At 50.6% G+C, this 14,147-nt stretch overlaps 5 protein-coding genes across 5 annotated transcripts; 1 reads left to right on the top strand and 4 right to left on the bottom strand.

Moving 5' to 3' along the window:
* Positions 1-94: 94 nt before the first annotated feature.
* B0J16DRAFT_336818 (uncharacterized protein) lies at positions 95-3,283 on the bottom strand. Its single transcript, XM_046127281.1, has 2 exons — positions 789-3,283; positions 95-735 (listed from the first exon to the last, which is right to left on the bottom strand). The coding sequence occupies exons 1-2, from the start codon at positions 3,069-3,071 to the stop codon at positions 517-519; spliced, it is 2,502 nt and encodes an 833-aa protein (XP_045984205.1). The 5' UTR covers positions 3,072-3,283; the 3' UTR covers positions 95-516.
* B0J16DRAFT_90389 (uncharacterized protein) lies at positions 3,198-3,797 on the bottom strand. Its single transcript, XM_046134665.1, has 2 exons — positions 3,391-3,797; positions 3,198-3,210 (listed from the first exon to the last, which is right to left on the bottom strand). The coding sequence occupies exon 1, from the start codon at positions 3,763-3,765 to the stop codon at positions 3,505-3,507; it is 261 nt and encodes an 86-aa protein (XP_045984206.1). The 5' UTR covers positions 3,766-3,797; the 3' UTR covers positions 3,198-3,210; positions 3,391-3,504.
* A 2,807-nt stretch (positions 3,798-6,604) lies between these two features.
* On the bottom strand, positions 6,605-8,336 carry B0J16DRAFT_336825 (Phox homologous domain-containing protein). The gene has a single exon (XM_046127282.1). The coding sequence runs from the start codon at positions 8,053-8,055 to the stop codon at positions 6,970-6,972; it is 1,086 nt and encodes a 361-aa protein (XP_045984207.1). The 5' UTR covers positions 8,056-8,336; the 3' UTR covers positions 6,605-6,969.
* A 1,017-nt stretch (positions 8,337-9,353) lies between these two features.
* On the bottom strand, positions 9,354-11,149 carry B0J16DRAFT_336826 (calponin homology domain-containing protein). The gene is made up of 4 exons (XM_046127283.1): positions 10,854-11,149; positions 10,691-10,762; positions 10,352-10,464; positions 9,354-10,298 (listed from the first exon to the last, which is right to left on the bottom strand). The coding sequence occupies exons 1-4, from the start codon at positions 10,865-10,867 to the stop codon at positions 9,772-9,774; spliced, it is 726 nt and encodes a 241-aa protein (XP_045984208.1). The 5' UTR covers positions 10,868-11,149; the 3' UTR covers positions 9,354-9,771.
* A 159-nt stretch (positions 11,150-11,308) lies between these two features.
* Positions 11,309-14,130, top strand: B0J16DRAFT_412767 (P-loop containing nucleoside triphosphate hydrolase protein). The gene is made up of 2 exons (XM_046133343.1): positions 11,309-13,042; positions 13,092-14,130. Exons 1-2 carry the CDS (start codon positions 11,426-11,428, stop codon positions 13,887-13,889), a joined length of 2,415 nt encoding a protein of 804 aa, XP_045984209.1. The 5' UTR covers positions 11,309-11,425; the 3' UTR covers positions 13,890-14,130.
* The last annotated feature ends 17 nt before the right edge of the window (positions 14,131-14,147 follow it).

Here is a 14,147-nt window from a genome sequence, read left to right on the forward strand (position 1 = left end):
GATAGATATGTCAGTAGTATAGACTAATGCTTAGATAGTTACCCTAAAGCTCCAACGCGAAATCAACCAATCACAGACAAGATTATACACGACTTGAGAGTTGAATAGATATCTTTGTATTATGGTCGTACTTTCATCGTAAAATCTATCCTTGATCCAATTTTTCAAAGATGCCAAAGGGGGTATGATGAACAGAATGCTAACAATCAAACCAAAATCACTGACGCAGGTAGGCCAGCCTAGTAATCCAGATCCGCCTTACCCCGGTACTCCTGTCTTGCTATGCAATTCACTGACATTCCAACAACCATGTCGCCACAAATGCTGCACTCGCTCGATCCTTTTTTCACCCAGGTAACCACTTGTGTTATCCCGGTCCTCCATAAAACACTGCGCTGCCCCTTCTCTTCTATTGTTCTAATCTTCTGCGTCCTCATATGTTGGTGGTCTTGGTACCGTCTGTCCCAAAATCTATGTACCGAAGCGAATATGTATTTCGCAAAGGTCTTGATCTTATCAAGCCCATCCCAGCATCTCGAGGGTGCTTCGGGCATCTGCTGCTGCCATATTGTTGACAGCGAGCTGTCGAACTTGGGTACCGCGTCGGAGACGTTGAAGTGCGATTGAAATCTTCCAGGCCTCCGATTCATCGATGACGAATAGGTATCGTTTGCCTTCTTGGTCTCGAACTGTGGCGCGCACAATGTGCAGACCCTGGGATTTCCACTCTCCAGTCTAAGAAATTATGTTAGTATTATAAAACTTCTAAACACATAGGAACACCATACCTCGATTTGTTTGAGCGTCCAAGCCTTAACATCCCATTCTCGTTGAGGTACACTTCGAACGTCGTCATCAATAAAAAGACCTTCGGTTGTAACGCGCAGTATCAGTCCGTCAGTCACCGTTCCGACACCGGAGATAAGCTGACTGGCGGGTGTCTTGGAGAACTGGTTCATGAACAGATAGACACCCGAGATAACAATCTTTTCGGGATCCTTGGTAGAGTATGGGCCAGTCCGAGTCGAAGGAGGGGGCGTCGTTCGACCAGTAGTCTGAGAAGCAGCCCAAGATTCCTCGGAGCCCAGAGAAGACATGGAGGTTCTTTGTCTTGGCTGCTTTGGCTTGTCGTAAGGTCGATATGAGTTCTCGGTGCTAACGCCAGAAACATTGGATCTAGTGGCAGAAGGAGCAGGTTTGCGTTGAGTGGAAGTTGTGCTGGGCGCAGGTCTGGGAGCAGTGGATGTCGAAGTGGTGGACTTGGGAGCAGGCGGGCGACCGTTCGGCCACATGCTGGTCTTCTCACCAACACCCGAGTAGGCGTAGCTGCTTGGTTGACGGGAGGCAGTCTCTCTTGCAGCTCGTTCTCTCTCAGCCTTCTCCTTTTCGGCCTGCTCCTTCTCGGCCTTCTCTTTCTCAAGTCTCTCCTTCTCAGCCTTTTCCATCTCCTTTTGCTTCTGTTGTTCTTCTCGTCGTTTGGCCTCTTCGGCTTCCTTCTTCCGGAGAGCCTCTCGTTCAGCAGCAAACTTCTTTCTTCTGGCCTCGCGCTCTTCGGCTTCCTTCTTCTTCTTCTCTGCAAGCTCGCGAGCCTCCTTCTCCCGTTGTGCTTCTCGTTCGCGAATTTCCTTGGCTTCCTTCTCCAATCGCTCACGTTCTCTGCGCTCTTCCTCCAATTTGATCGCCAACTCCTTGGCGCGTTGCTCAGCCTCGAGTCGTTCTTTCCTCTCTCTGGCTTCCTGTTCCTTACGCTCGCGCTGCTTTTCTCTCTCTTGACGTTCCTTAGCATCCTTAGCTCTTAACTCAGCAAGTCGTTTTGCAGCTTCTTCACGTCGCTTTTGTTCAGCTTCTTTGGCCCTGCGTTCGTCTTCCTTCCTTCTCATCTCTTCGCGAGCCTTTGCCCATGAATTCCTCTTAGCAGCCTCTGCTTTTTCAGCTTCAAGTCTTGCAGCCTCTATCTTTGCAGCTTCGATTCTCGCGGCTTCTGCCTTTTCGGCCTCGATTCTTGCGGCTTCTGCCTTTTCGGCTTCGATCCTTGCGGCCTCGATCCTTGCGGCCTCGGCCTTCTCAGCCTCGATTCTTGCAGCTTCCGCCTTCTCAGCTTCTATTCTGGCAGCCTCAGCTTTAGCGGCCTCAACCCTAGCAGCCTCGGCCTTGGCAGCTTTGATCCTTGCGGCTTCTGCTTTGGCAGCTTCTGCCTTAGCTGCCTCGGCCTTTGCAGCTTCGATTCTTGCAGCCTCAGCTTTTGCAGCCTCGGCCTTTGCGGCCTCAGCTCTTGCGACTTTCTCTGGATCAGGCGCCGGCTTGGACTTGGGCTTTGGAGGAGGACTTGAGGGACGAGATTTCGGCGGAGGCGAGGGATCTCGTGGCTTGGGTTTTGACTTGGACTTCGACTTAGCGGGTTTCGGTGGAGGTGTCTCGGGAGGCGTATGCGGAGGTGGAGGCCGAGCTTGAGGAAACGGCTCGGACTCATTTCGAGGTGATTGCCGTGCCGAGTGAGGAGGAGGCGGAGGAGGAGAATCGGACTGAGGCGCGCTTTGCCATGACGTTCTGGGACCATTGCCATGAGGAGGAGGCCTGGGAGGAGTATCGTGGTGAGGAGGAGGCGGAGGAGGGGTGCCGTGAGGTGGAGGAGGCGGTGGTGCTCCTGCTGAATTTGATGACCAGAAACCCGAATTCCATCCTCCCTGACCACCACGCCCAGAACTACCAGGACCACTGCCTCCGGGAGCCCCAGGGAAACCTTTATCCTGATTCTGGAACCGACCCAATGCCCATGCTCCAAAGCCGACACCAATGACCAACATTCCCATTGCTGCATTATTCAAGCCATTGAAGCTTTCCCACCAAGTACGAAAGACGGGGGCGAGCGTCTGACCAAGCACAACGAGTATCAAGGCTGAAGCGAATCCGGCGGCGAAACTGTTCACATTCGGTTGCATAGACGGGAGGTACAAGAAACCGCCTCCGGAGGAGTGCTCAGGGATGACGAAGATATCGTATTTGCCTGGAGGCAATCCAGAACCCTTTGGCACACCGCCATGAGGCGGAGGCGGCGGAGGGGGGCCGCTCATTCTTGTCGTTCAGTTCGAATGGGTTGTTGTCGAGATAACTCCTTGTCCTATCGGGGGTTCGGAGTCGTAGTCGTTAGACGCGAGCGCTGAATTATGAGAGTCTCGCGGTAGCCATCAAGGCTGCGAGGTGTTATCAGTACTAAAAGCAGACAGGTCAGTTGATGCCTTGGGCATAATTGGGATTAATCAAAGAATAGAGCCGTTTAACGAAAGTTGCAAAGTTGACAATACAAAAGCAGTTGTCGAAAAAAATCCATTCCCGAGTGGCTGGGGCTGGGACTGCGGCAAGGGAAACGAGGTTGGACAGGACAGGACTCACGCAAGACAAAATCGGTAATACAGGGGATTCGGATCTAACTCGAGTCGAGGATCCTGAGCAAAACGGATGTTGCAAAAAATATCGTGCAAAGAGCAACGAAGCAGAAGCAACCGCTTATGACACAAACGACAATGCCCTATTGACTTCAACTTGATGCAGTTGCGAGATACAAAGGACCAGTGCTGCCGGTTCAGACAAGCGAGAAATAAAAAGCCAGGATGTCAAGAACACGAGGAGAGGAGGAGACAGTAGAAAAATGGCGCGGCTTCGTGGTGGAGATGCAGGTAAAGAGAGGCGGAGGTGGAGAGACGCAGACAGAGAGACTAGACAAGAGGCAAAGACCAAGAGCAAGCAGAAGAACATGGGAGCATCCATGTTTACTTCCAGGCGCTTTGGGAAAGGTGGATGCGGACGGGACGGGCATGGGCATGGGCATCGAGTGAGTGGGTGGGTGGGTGGCAGCAGGCGGGTTGACGGGTGGATGAGCCCTGGAGAAGGTACATTGCAGGTACCATCGGCGCTTTCTGCAGTTAGGCCAGGGCCTGAAGACTTGCTGTGACGCTTCATGGCTAGCGCAGCTGCCGCTGGCTCTAGCGCTCCTGATCCCGGTCAGCGGGGCACACCCGCTTAGAGTGGCCCACTCTATGGACATCGTCACTCACTCGTGCTTTTTAACTGGTGAATAGTCGCAAACGACAACTTCACCCTGGGCTTTTTATCCTATCAATTGAGGGACTGGGACTGGGTAGGAGACATCAATTTCTTGTCTCCTCATGACTTGAACGGTAACTAAGGGCGACAGAGGCCGTTGCGATCCATGGTACGATATGCTGAACGGTTTCTTTAACGACATGGCTTGTTGATGTGTCAACTCTATCTGACGTGCAGGACAGTCAACAGTTGTCCTGTGCTTTTTTTCTGGTTTGGATCTGGAGATGTGCTCTCATACTGACGTCCTGATATCGACAAAGCTACGATTACCAACGACAGAAAAGCTATATCGAAGTCGCCTTTGCAGAGTGTAAGCAGTCCTCTATCAAGGTTCATCCTGCTTCCATCTGCCGAACACCATCCTCGAACGAACACCTACTATTAGCTTCCATCGTTCCTCTTCATTTCCACACGACATGAAGCTAGGTCTCCCCTGCTTGTCACTATCTCGACGCTCTCAATCACAAGAACCCTCTTAATCTTCTCACCTGTTCCTTGTGCAATGCGGGTGGCTTGCATCCTGTCCATGGAAAGCACTGACGGGACCCTGTGGATCAAAGAGCAGAAAAACGACTGCAAGGACAGGCTATTGGGTCTCTGAGGTTGACGCCAAAAATCATAACCCGAGGGGCTGGCCGAGATGCCCAAGGTGTATGAGCCATTTCGCCCTCATACGGATATTCTTGTTGGCAACCCCTCTCAAGACTCGGCGACTGGGCAATTTAGCGACAAACCGTTACCGAGCAGAAGGAAGTTCCGGGCTCGTTTATGAGCTTGTGCCAACTCGCGCACAGCAAATGGGATCTTCCCCGCCTGTCGATCTAAAGAGACAGGTGTCGTGATAGGCATCCCCCTCCAAGCGTCTTGAAACGATTGGGCTGCAGTGAATGTTTTTGCTTCTGGTCCTTGCAGCGTGCTCCAATGCTCGTCAACAAAAGTTGCAGAATCTAGCATCTGTCCCCGCTGGAAGATATCTCGTGCATCGGTTCCTTGACACTTCATCAAAGTCCCGCAGTTGTTGGTAAAAGCCCGAGCTTGCCCTGGCAAACAAATCCACCTGTGTAAAAGTTTGCACGCATGAGAGGAAAAGTGACAGAAACTTGAAACTAGCATCGTTCATGTTTTCACCGCCATAAAGTGCTGAGGTAACTGAAATCCGCATTCGTGGTCTGGGCCTCGTAGTATCCTTGTTGCGGCTTAGACGATGCCGCGGCTCTTCTCTCGTCTCTCACTGCGGTTACATACTGGGGTGCCACAGCACCAATACCACGGATGCGGTTTTGTTCTTGGTCATTCGAGGGAAATAAACATCCATTAGTTACTAGAATGACTCGACTTCCCATGGTAGTGGGAGCTTTGAGTTTGGTGCCTGAGGGGCTGCCGGTGACTCCAAGAAAACGCCAAACTGATTCCCCTTCATCTGCCGACGTCATTTGTTTGAATGCAACCTCGAATACATTTTTGAAAGCTTATTCCGTTTGTTGCAAATCCCTCACTTTGCGACTCAAGTTTCGAGTGAAGTTCAGAGCCGATTGGCCTTGAACTGCCCGTAGCTTCCGCGATGCCAAGGAAAGAGGAGTGGCTATCCGTTCATCGCCTCAGCGGTGAGGCCCTCTTTCCAGGCCCTCTTTACCACCCACCTTATTTTCCAGCTGGTCTTTGCCCAGCCTCCAAAAACGCAAGTAATCTTTACGAGAATATCGAATATTCAAATCGTGGCACCAATCGATAACCAAATGCATCTCATCCGTTCAATCATCAAGCAGTTAATCCTGCAATTTCCAGTAAATTGATCACTGACTCGAAATCAATTAACCTCCTACATTAAGCGTTGCCTAGCAACCAGAGATCAGCGAAATACTCCCCAGATTAGAAGAAAAAGAAAAGCGCGCTAAACTCGCGACGACTTCGGCTAGTGACGTAGCTCCGCCACCATAACGACGGACTCCTGTGCAACTCAATGCAGAGCAGTTGAGTTGCTGCATGTCTGAGCCTGATGTTATGATAATGCCCGATCTCTGAGCTAGTCTCACATTGAAACTACCTTGTTCGAGCAAAAAATGAACTCCAACGATTAGTTCTGCTTTTTTCTGTGAATTTCATCTGGTGGTCTGGCCTCTGTTAGGCACCCTGCTCTCCCCTCGAGGTGGGCTAATGAGAAGTGACAGACCACCAAGTACCTCTGATGTACTGTCGTGATCCATGTAAGCCCATCCTCATGCAAGAACGGGACGGCGTGGCCAGGGTCAACTTGGCTTTTTTTGATAGCTCGTCAAGTCGAGTCACCTGTTTACCAAGAAGACTCTCATTTCCGGTGCAACCAATGATACATCAGCTGTATTTGTGTACGAGACTATTATCCGGCAATGTAACCATGAGGTGCAATGAGAAACAATGGTGTTGAGTTGCGAGTCTCCAAGAATGGAACAGGCGGCTGGTTGTGGAGATGGTCCCTGTGGGCATTGTCACTCAACACGTTTATCACTTGACAAGGAACAAGGTTTCATGTGATGCTGCAAACTCTAATGTACGCTCAACGGTGATGCTGCATCTAGTCCCCATTTGCCAATCGTTAATCGAGCTATTATTGCTTTACTCCTACCATACACCTAACAGTACAGTACTATGCGATCTATGTATATACAATCGCTGAGAGATCAAGAACCCATTCCAAGAGCACAGGACGCCTTGCATGCCTATACAAACATCCATCCATTAATCGTTCCCGCCCCATTGCTGTGATATGAAAGTCGCAGCGTCTGCGACCCATGACAGCCCATTAAGTAGTATCCTTAGAACCCATAGCCACCAAACGGCAACTTGTACCACAAGCAGAATTATCCTTACCAGCAGCGTGAGAAACAACAGTCACATTTTCTTAATGCGATTGTTAGCGACTTTCAGTTTCGCACCGGTTCGGTCGACGTCCTGGTCCAACTCATCCAGGTATCGAATCTGATGCTCGACTTCCTCGTGTATCTGCTCACCCATCTCTCTCTGTCGTCGGATGATAGCCGTAAGCTGATCAACTGCGAGATCCTGGTTCTGCATCTCTTGCTTTTGGAGCTGCAGCACCCCTTGGTTGTCCAACTCTCGTGTCTTATCTGTCTCTGGCAGAGGAGCACCCAGGACACGACCGGCGGGGCGGCCTCCCCTCAGAAGTCCAGCTTTATCGGCTGCTGAAGCCTGGCCTTGACTAACTCCGCCTCGTCCCGCAGCAGCCGTTGAGCTGGGCATGCTGTTAGAAAGCTTATCCAAACCCTCTCGTTCCATGCGAGCTTGAGAAACTAGGTCGCGACGACGCCTTAGTTCACCCTCACCCAATCGTCCAGACTCTTGGATTCTTCGTAGCCCATCGGCGAGTGTTGCGATCAAAGTTCCACTGCGGACGAGGACCCTCTTGGCCGCCGCGCCTGCTTCCGCCGCAGCTGTCGAGTTGCCATTATCCACAGCTGCGTCTCTCCTTGACAAACATTGTCTAGCCTCATGTAGATTATGTTTCAAGTCTCGATGAATGTCCAACCATGTACCTGGATCCGCGGCGCCAGCGACCGCATTTCTCGACATTCCGCTCGCCGATACTGCAGAGTTTGACGTGCTTGAGCTGGGCAGGTTCAAGAAAGTTCTCCATGCTGAGGTATCGCGCCATCGTCGGTCAGGCGACTCTGCGATTGCACGCAGATATTTCTCGAGTCCGTTTTGGCGGTCGCGGGTCAATTCGACGTTGTTGACGGTGGATTTGAGCCAATGTTTGGCCGGAAGGGGTTCCGGTGGTGGCGCGCCAACTTCCTGCGTGAGCGTCTTGTTGAGCTCGTCAAAGTCGGAGTATCTTTTCTGCACGACGAAAGATCGCAAAGGTAGTCGCAGTGTGATATTGTAGAGTGTATACGGTTTCTTAGACCCTTCGTCGGAGACGCTGGTGGAAGGAATGGCGATTTCTGGCGGCGGAGCCATGTTGGGGTTCTTTACTACTTTGCGCTTCGCTATTCACTGGGATTTGTACGAGACGATGATTTGGTATCAAAAGGATGCAATACAATACGTTCTATGAAGAACAGCTTCGATGTGAGCGATGGGCAAAAACTAAGATATGAGAGAGAGAAATGGTGGTGCGTCGTGGTCATGGCGTTTTAGCAATAGAGCTGACTGACGTATTCGTACAGTGAGACTTTGGTATGCAGGCCCTGTTCTATAGCGCAGGCTGACCGTCAAGGTCACGGCGCCCGGTAATTGGCGCCACTAAACTGCAATCGGTTGTGCATGCGACCAGTTATACAGTAACGATCACACTGTGACCGATATCGTTCAAAATGAAGGCATCGTTGACATACAACTTATTACCTTTAGTTTACAGCAGCCAGATGCTGAGATCTCTTGTGTAATAAGGACACTTACTTGGCTGCCCCTCAAGATATATGATGAATATTTACAGAGACTCAATTATAGATTGCATCTGCATATGCTATACTTTGTAGCTTCAGCTCAAGTCTCACAAGCCATCCATCACCAAACAGGATATTGTTTCTTTCTGGGTGTTACTGCTTTCCTCTTGAAAGTCTCTTTCTTCGAAACGGCTTTACGTATCGTATCTTGCTTGTGTTCCACCTCTCGACCAAGTGGAATCCGTTCGACGGTGAAACTTGGTGTGACAAGAAACGTTTATCTGACAAACTGCGCTTCAGCAGAATCCAGGAAGTTGATGTAGCGCTATTTGTTTATAAGAGTTCTTGAGGTATGGCCAAAACAACTTTGAACCACTCTGTGTCTACCAGGCATTGGAAACCAGGAGGCAGAAACTCTCACAAGTTGGATGCAGTAACCATGATCATGAACAGATCAGGACAGGGCTCCCACAATCTACTTGATTGAATACCCAGATACAATTGTGTTTCAGGCACGAACTCCGTAGCATGCAGTGTCCATTTACCCTGATCTAAATTTGCCTTTTGCACGACTTTCTCTTGCGCTTCAGCCTTATATAGCAAAATAAGATATCAAGTTGATGAGGTCTGGGAGGTCCTAGACTCACGCGATGATATCTTACACACGGTAACGAAGAGGGGAAAGCTCGCGAGACAAGTATGTGAGCCAAGACGGCAGGTCAAGACAGAGTCTCGGGCTATCAGCCTCCATCCATTGAAGAACTTACCCTATCGAAAGCTTATTTAACATAGCCATTCTTAAGACTTAAACTACTGGTGACTGAGCCCATGGGTCAGATTCAGTCTGAAGCGAGATAACCCCAATACAGGTGACGGCAGGCAAAAGCTCTCTATTACCAATGGCTTAACAGGTATAAACCGTTAATCTTCAAATCGCTAGAATCACAGCTAGCTATGTATCCCCAACCCATCTTAACTTCGGCCTTGATTTCATGGCTGCGGCCCGTCCCGTCCCCCGCTGGCCTCCCACGGTGTTACTCAACACAAAGCCGGGTGTCCAACAAGATCAATTTTGTACTCATTCTCAGGGACTCAATACACTTCCCGGAACAAGTTAAAGAGAAAAGTTTCGCTTCTATGGCTAAACGTCTCTCCCCAAAAGTATCGGTCCACAACTCCAAATTCATGCCCTTTTAACCTCCTGCCAGAGAAACCGATTGTTGTCTCCCAAAGCACATTCGTGGTCGCGTTCATTATATCTCTCAAGAGACTGATGGTATCAGAACGATTAGAAAGTCTCCTGGTCATCCAGAGCTTCACCCTCGGCAGGGATCTCGAATCCCTCCTCTGTAGAGTACAGAATAGTCTGGATCTGCTTGACAAGGCCATCCTCTTGCTTCTCCAACTCGGGGTCCTCATCGACAGCCTGTTGAACGAGAAGCTCAATATCTCGGAGCTTGCTGAAGTAAAAGTCACGCTCCCTCTCCAAACCAACCACTGTCTCCTTCAGTGTAGCGTTCTCTTGCTGCAGAGCGGCGGTAGCGGGTCCGGCGGCCTTTGCAACACGGGGTCCACCGCTAGGAGTGCTGCCTCCACGGCGAGCGGCGCCAGTAGTAGCGGCGGGTCGAGGAGCGGCAGCAGCGGGAGGCATAGCACCGCCCTTTCGTCGGGCGACGGCATCGTACTCGTGATCGGGGAAGTTAAGGTCCCAGAATCGCTTTGTCCATTGGAGGAACTCGAGGTTGTCCTGCATCTTGCATTTTATGAGTTGAGGGACGGGGATGGGCTTGTCGATCTGGTGCTTGGCGAAGGTGTCTGCCAACGAGTCAGTACGGTGTCATGGGCGAGTCAAGGTGAAGGCGACTGACTTTGGAGGACTTTGAAATTTTGAATGTACAGGTATTCAGAGTTCACATTGAACTTGACCTTGGCCATGGGGACGTCCATGTAGATGCTGTCGAAGACCTGGCACAGAGCGGCACTGAAAAAGCGGTGTTAGAATCGGCCATGCTGTAGATCATGATTGTTTCGTGCAGAATTGTTTCGCCATAAGACAGGACCGACAAGGCCAAGAGAGGACATCGTGATGGCAATCGCGGGGTTGTTTTGGTGTTTTGTTATGGATTGCTCCTCCATGATGGCATGGTGCAACACAACGTAGCAAACCGCAACGAGGGGGCGGGGCAAGCGAAGATAGAACAACTTACCCAGTACCGCATTGCTCAACCTTTGTGATGTTGAGTTGCAGAAGGCTGTTCAGCCATGCAACAAGCTCTTGTCTACATTACGCCCCAGGTTAGTTTACAAACGGCAACGGTTTTGTAGGTAGGATCTGCCATTTCATCGACAGCCTTAAGCATGGTCACCAACCTCGACTCTCCCATTTTGAACTGATTGTTGGGGTTTGTGATTTATTATTCGGGTCGTAAAATGCTGTCGAAGAAGAGTATCGTCTTGGAGAAGAAGAAAACAGAAGGAAGGATGGCGCAAAAGGGACAAGAGGCTAAGAGAGATTGCGTCTGTCGGGTTAAGTTGGGGAGAAATTAAAAGCAACTGCCTTCGCGCTGATTCCACGAAGCTGCCAGCCCGTTTGCCTGTCACCCAATCAACCACGAAGCCGTTGGTGGGGGGTACCCAGAAGAACCAGCGTCTGCGTTGTGTTTTTGCTGTTCCTCACTGGGCCGTGTATGTACCGCCACGTACTGTCACCCTAGAACCCCTCTGCGGGACCCTGAAGCCTCTGAAAGGTCACGTGGCAGAGCAGATAGCTGATCCAATCGCTCTGGTTTGGATCTGTTGCAAGCTCTCACCGCCAAAATTTCCAGAAGCGGCAGAAAAAAAAGTTCGAGATTTGCTCCAAGTCCAAGAAGGTGCCCCACTGCTTGTAGTCGCGTTCTTCAAATCTTGATCAAATTGTAAGACAAGTGCAATTAATTGACAAGATGGCGCCCTCAAATAAGCGAAAGCCCGCGGAAGACGATTTTATCTACACAATTGACGACGACGACGAGCTTCCTGTTGAGGAGGAGGAAGTCACTGCGGAGCCTCCCAAGAAGAAGGCTAAGACTGCGAAAAAGTCAAAGAAATCGAAGCGCGCTGCTAGCCCCGAAAACGAGGACGAGGAAAGGGATGGCGCAGAAGGCATCTGGGGATTCAAAGATGACGACGATGGTGCTATGGACTCCGATTTCGAGTTCGGTGGTGAGGACAACAACGACCTAGGCACAGAAGAGTTCGAGGGTTGGGGTTTCGACGGCGCAAAGAAGGGAATGAACACCGATAAGAAGGGAGTAGATCTTGATGAAATCATCCGAAGACGTCGCGAAAAGAAGCTTGGAAAGACTACCGAGGATGTGCCTGATGCCGAAGAGAATGACATCGAGGCCGAGGCTATGGAAGTTGATCTGGACGACGACGATGACGAGGTTCTCGCTGACGACGCTTTCGGTATGAACGTCGCTTCTGATGCCGAGGAATCTGGCGACGAAAAGGACGAGGATGATGACGAAGAGGAGGGATCTGTCGCAGAGGGAGACGAGGATGACGATGCTGCTTCGGACAACGACTCTGTTGCTACTCCCACCGGCCACCCTGAAGATAATGCTTCCGACGACAGCGACGACGAGGAAGATGCGGAGGAGGAGGCCAAGCGAAAGGCTTTCTTCGCTCCCGAAGACGAGAACACGTCTGATAAGAAGACATCTGCTTCTTCTTTCCAGGCAATGTCCTTGTCCCGCCCAATTCAGCGTGGTCTTGCTTCAGTCGGCTTCAACAAGCCCACACCCATTCAGGCCAAGGCTATCCCCATTGCGCTGATGGGTAAGGATGTCGTCGGTGGTGCTCAGACAGGTAGTGGTAAGACAGGTGCTTTCATCCTGCCTATCCTGGAACGTCTTCTTTACCGACCCAAGAAGATTCCTACCACACGTGTTGTCGTCCTTCTTCCTACTCGTGAATTGGCTATCCAGTGTCACGCTGTCGCGACAAAGCTCGCTGCATACACTGATATCAAGTTCACTCTCGCCGTTGGTGGTCTCAGTCTCAAGGCTCAGGAGCTTGAGTTGAAGCTTCGACCAGATGTCATTATTGCAACTCCCGGTCGTTTCATTGATCATATGCGAAACTCTGCCAGCTTCAACGTTGACACAGTTGAGATTATGGTCCTTGATGAAGCCGATCGTATGCTTGAGGACGGTTTCGCCGACGAACTTAACGAAATTCTTACAACACTGCCTAAATCACGACAAACTATGCTTTTCTCCGCTACTATGACATCCAGTGTCGACCGTCTTATCAAGGTCGGTCTCAACAGACCCGCTCGAGTGATGGTGGACTCTCAGAAGAAGACTGTTACTACTCTGGTCCAAGAGTTTGTCCGTCTACGTCCCGGCCGAGAGGAGAAGCGTATGGGTTACCTTGCATATGTTTGCAAGAACCTTTATAAGGAGCGCGTTATCATCTTCTTCCGTCAAAAGAAGGAGGCTCACCGAGCTCGAATTATCTTTGGCCTGCTCGGTCTATCATGTGCTGAGCTCCACGGTAGCATGAACCAAACAGAGGTTAGTCTCATCTCAATTTTAAGTCACGACATTCACTAACATGCTCCAGCGTATCGCAAGTGTTGAAAACTTCCGAGATGGTAAGGTTTCATATCTCTTGGCTACTGATCTTGCCTCTCGTGGTCTTGATATCAAGGGTGTCGACGTTGTCATCAACTACGAGGCTCCTCAATCACACGATATTTACGTCCACAGAGTTGGTCGAACAGCCCGTGCTGGTCGCAAGGGTATTGCTCTGACAATAGCGTCTGAGAAAGACCGTAAGGTCGTGAAGACTGCTGTCAAGGCAGGCAAGGCTCAAGGTTCCAAGATTGTCAGCCGACAACTTGATGCTGATGACGTTGACGCTCTTCAAGCTCAGATCGACGAGATGGACGATGAGATTGAGGAGATTATGCAGGAAGAGAAGGAGGAGAAGCAGCTCGCCCATGTCGACATGCAAATCAAGAAGGGTGAGAACTTGATCCACCACGAAGCCGAGATCAAGGGACGACCTAAGCGAACATGGTTCGAGTCCGAGCACGACAAGAAGAAGTCCAAGCAAGCTGGCCGAGATGAGCTCAACGGCTTGAGAGAGACTATGAAGATGAAGACGGGCAAGCTTAGCAACAAGGACAAGAAGCGACTAGACGCAAAGCAGATGCGTTCCGAGGGTGGCGGAGAGTGGAGGAAAGGCAAGACGTCAGAGGCTGATATGAAGGCCCGACACAAAGATGCCAAGGCCAAGAACAAGGCCAGCAAGGGAGGTGAAAAGGACGAAGCTCCTAGTAAGCCCAGGGGCAGGGCTGGTGGTCGAGGTGGTCGGGGTGGCAGCCGCGGCAGAGGTGGCCGAGGTGGTAGAAGATAAGTCTAAAAGTTTAGGAGTTTTATTTGGCAGCGATGTATAGACAGATTTAATTATACTCTTGACTATCTGCATCAGCACTGTCTTCGGTCTATTCTTGTGCGCCTAAGCCTGATTCAGCTTATGTTCCGGCTTCCGGCTGGCAGAGGAATGCTGTGACAAAGTTTGACAGTTTTGTACCTGTAGATCTCTGGAACCCTGATCGACAAAGCAATACTGGTTCAGTGGATGGTCCAGCAGTAGGAGTATAAGGGTATCACC

The sequence above is a fragment of the Fusarium flagelliforme genome (assembly GCF_020744385.1).
Source record: "Fusarium flagelliforme strain FIESC 12 MPI-CAGE-AA-0113 chromosome Unknown B0J16scaffold_3, whole genome shotgun sequence".
Classification (NCBI taxonomy): domain Eukaryota; kingdom Fungi; phylum Ascomycota; class Sordariomycetes; order Hypocreales; family Nectriaceae; genus Fusarium; species Fusarium flagelliforme.

Bases quoted from the DNA above. Each gene is read 5' to 3' on its own strand.
- B0J16DRAFT_90389 (XM_046134665.1), bottom strand. From the start codon at position 3,765: ATGGATGCTCCCATGTTCTTCTGCTTGCTCTTGGTCTTTGCCTCTTGT.
- B0J16DRAFT_336818 (XM_046127281.1), bottom strand. From the start codon at position 3,071: ATGAGCGGCCCCCCTCCGCCGCCTCCGCCTCATGGCGGTGTGCCAAAG. The intron at 736-788 runs GTATGGTGTTCC...ATAATTTCTTAG, and splicing joins GGACGCTCAAACAAATCGAG to ACTGGAGAGTGGAAATCCCA.
- B0J16DRAFT_412767 (XM_046133343.1), top strand. From the start codon at position 11,426: ATGGCGCCCTCAAATAAGCGAAAGCCCGCGGAAGACGATTTTATCTAC. The intron at 13,043-13,091 runs GTTAGTCTCATC...AACATGCTCCAG, and splicing joins GTAGCATGAACCAAACAGAG to CGTATCGCAAGTGTTGAAAA.
- B0J16DRAFT_336826 (XM_046127283.1), bottom strand. The intron at 10,465-10,690 runs GTAAGTTGTTCT...CCGCTTTTTCAG, and splicing joins GTTGAGCAATGCGGTACTGG to TGCCGCTCTGTGCCAGGTCT. The intron at 10,299-10,351 runs GTCAGTCGCCTT...ACTCGTTGGCAG, and splicing joins AAATTTCAAAGTCCTCCAAA to ACACCTTCGCCAAGCACCAG.
- B0J16DRAFT_336825 (XM_046127282.1), bottom strand. From the start codon at position 8,055: ATGGCTCCGCCGCCAGAAATCGCCATTCCTTCCACCAGCGTCTCCGAC.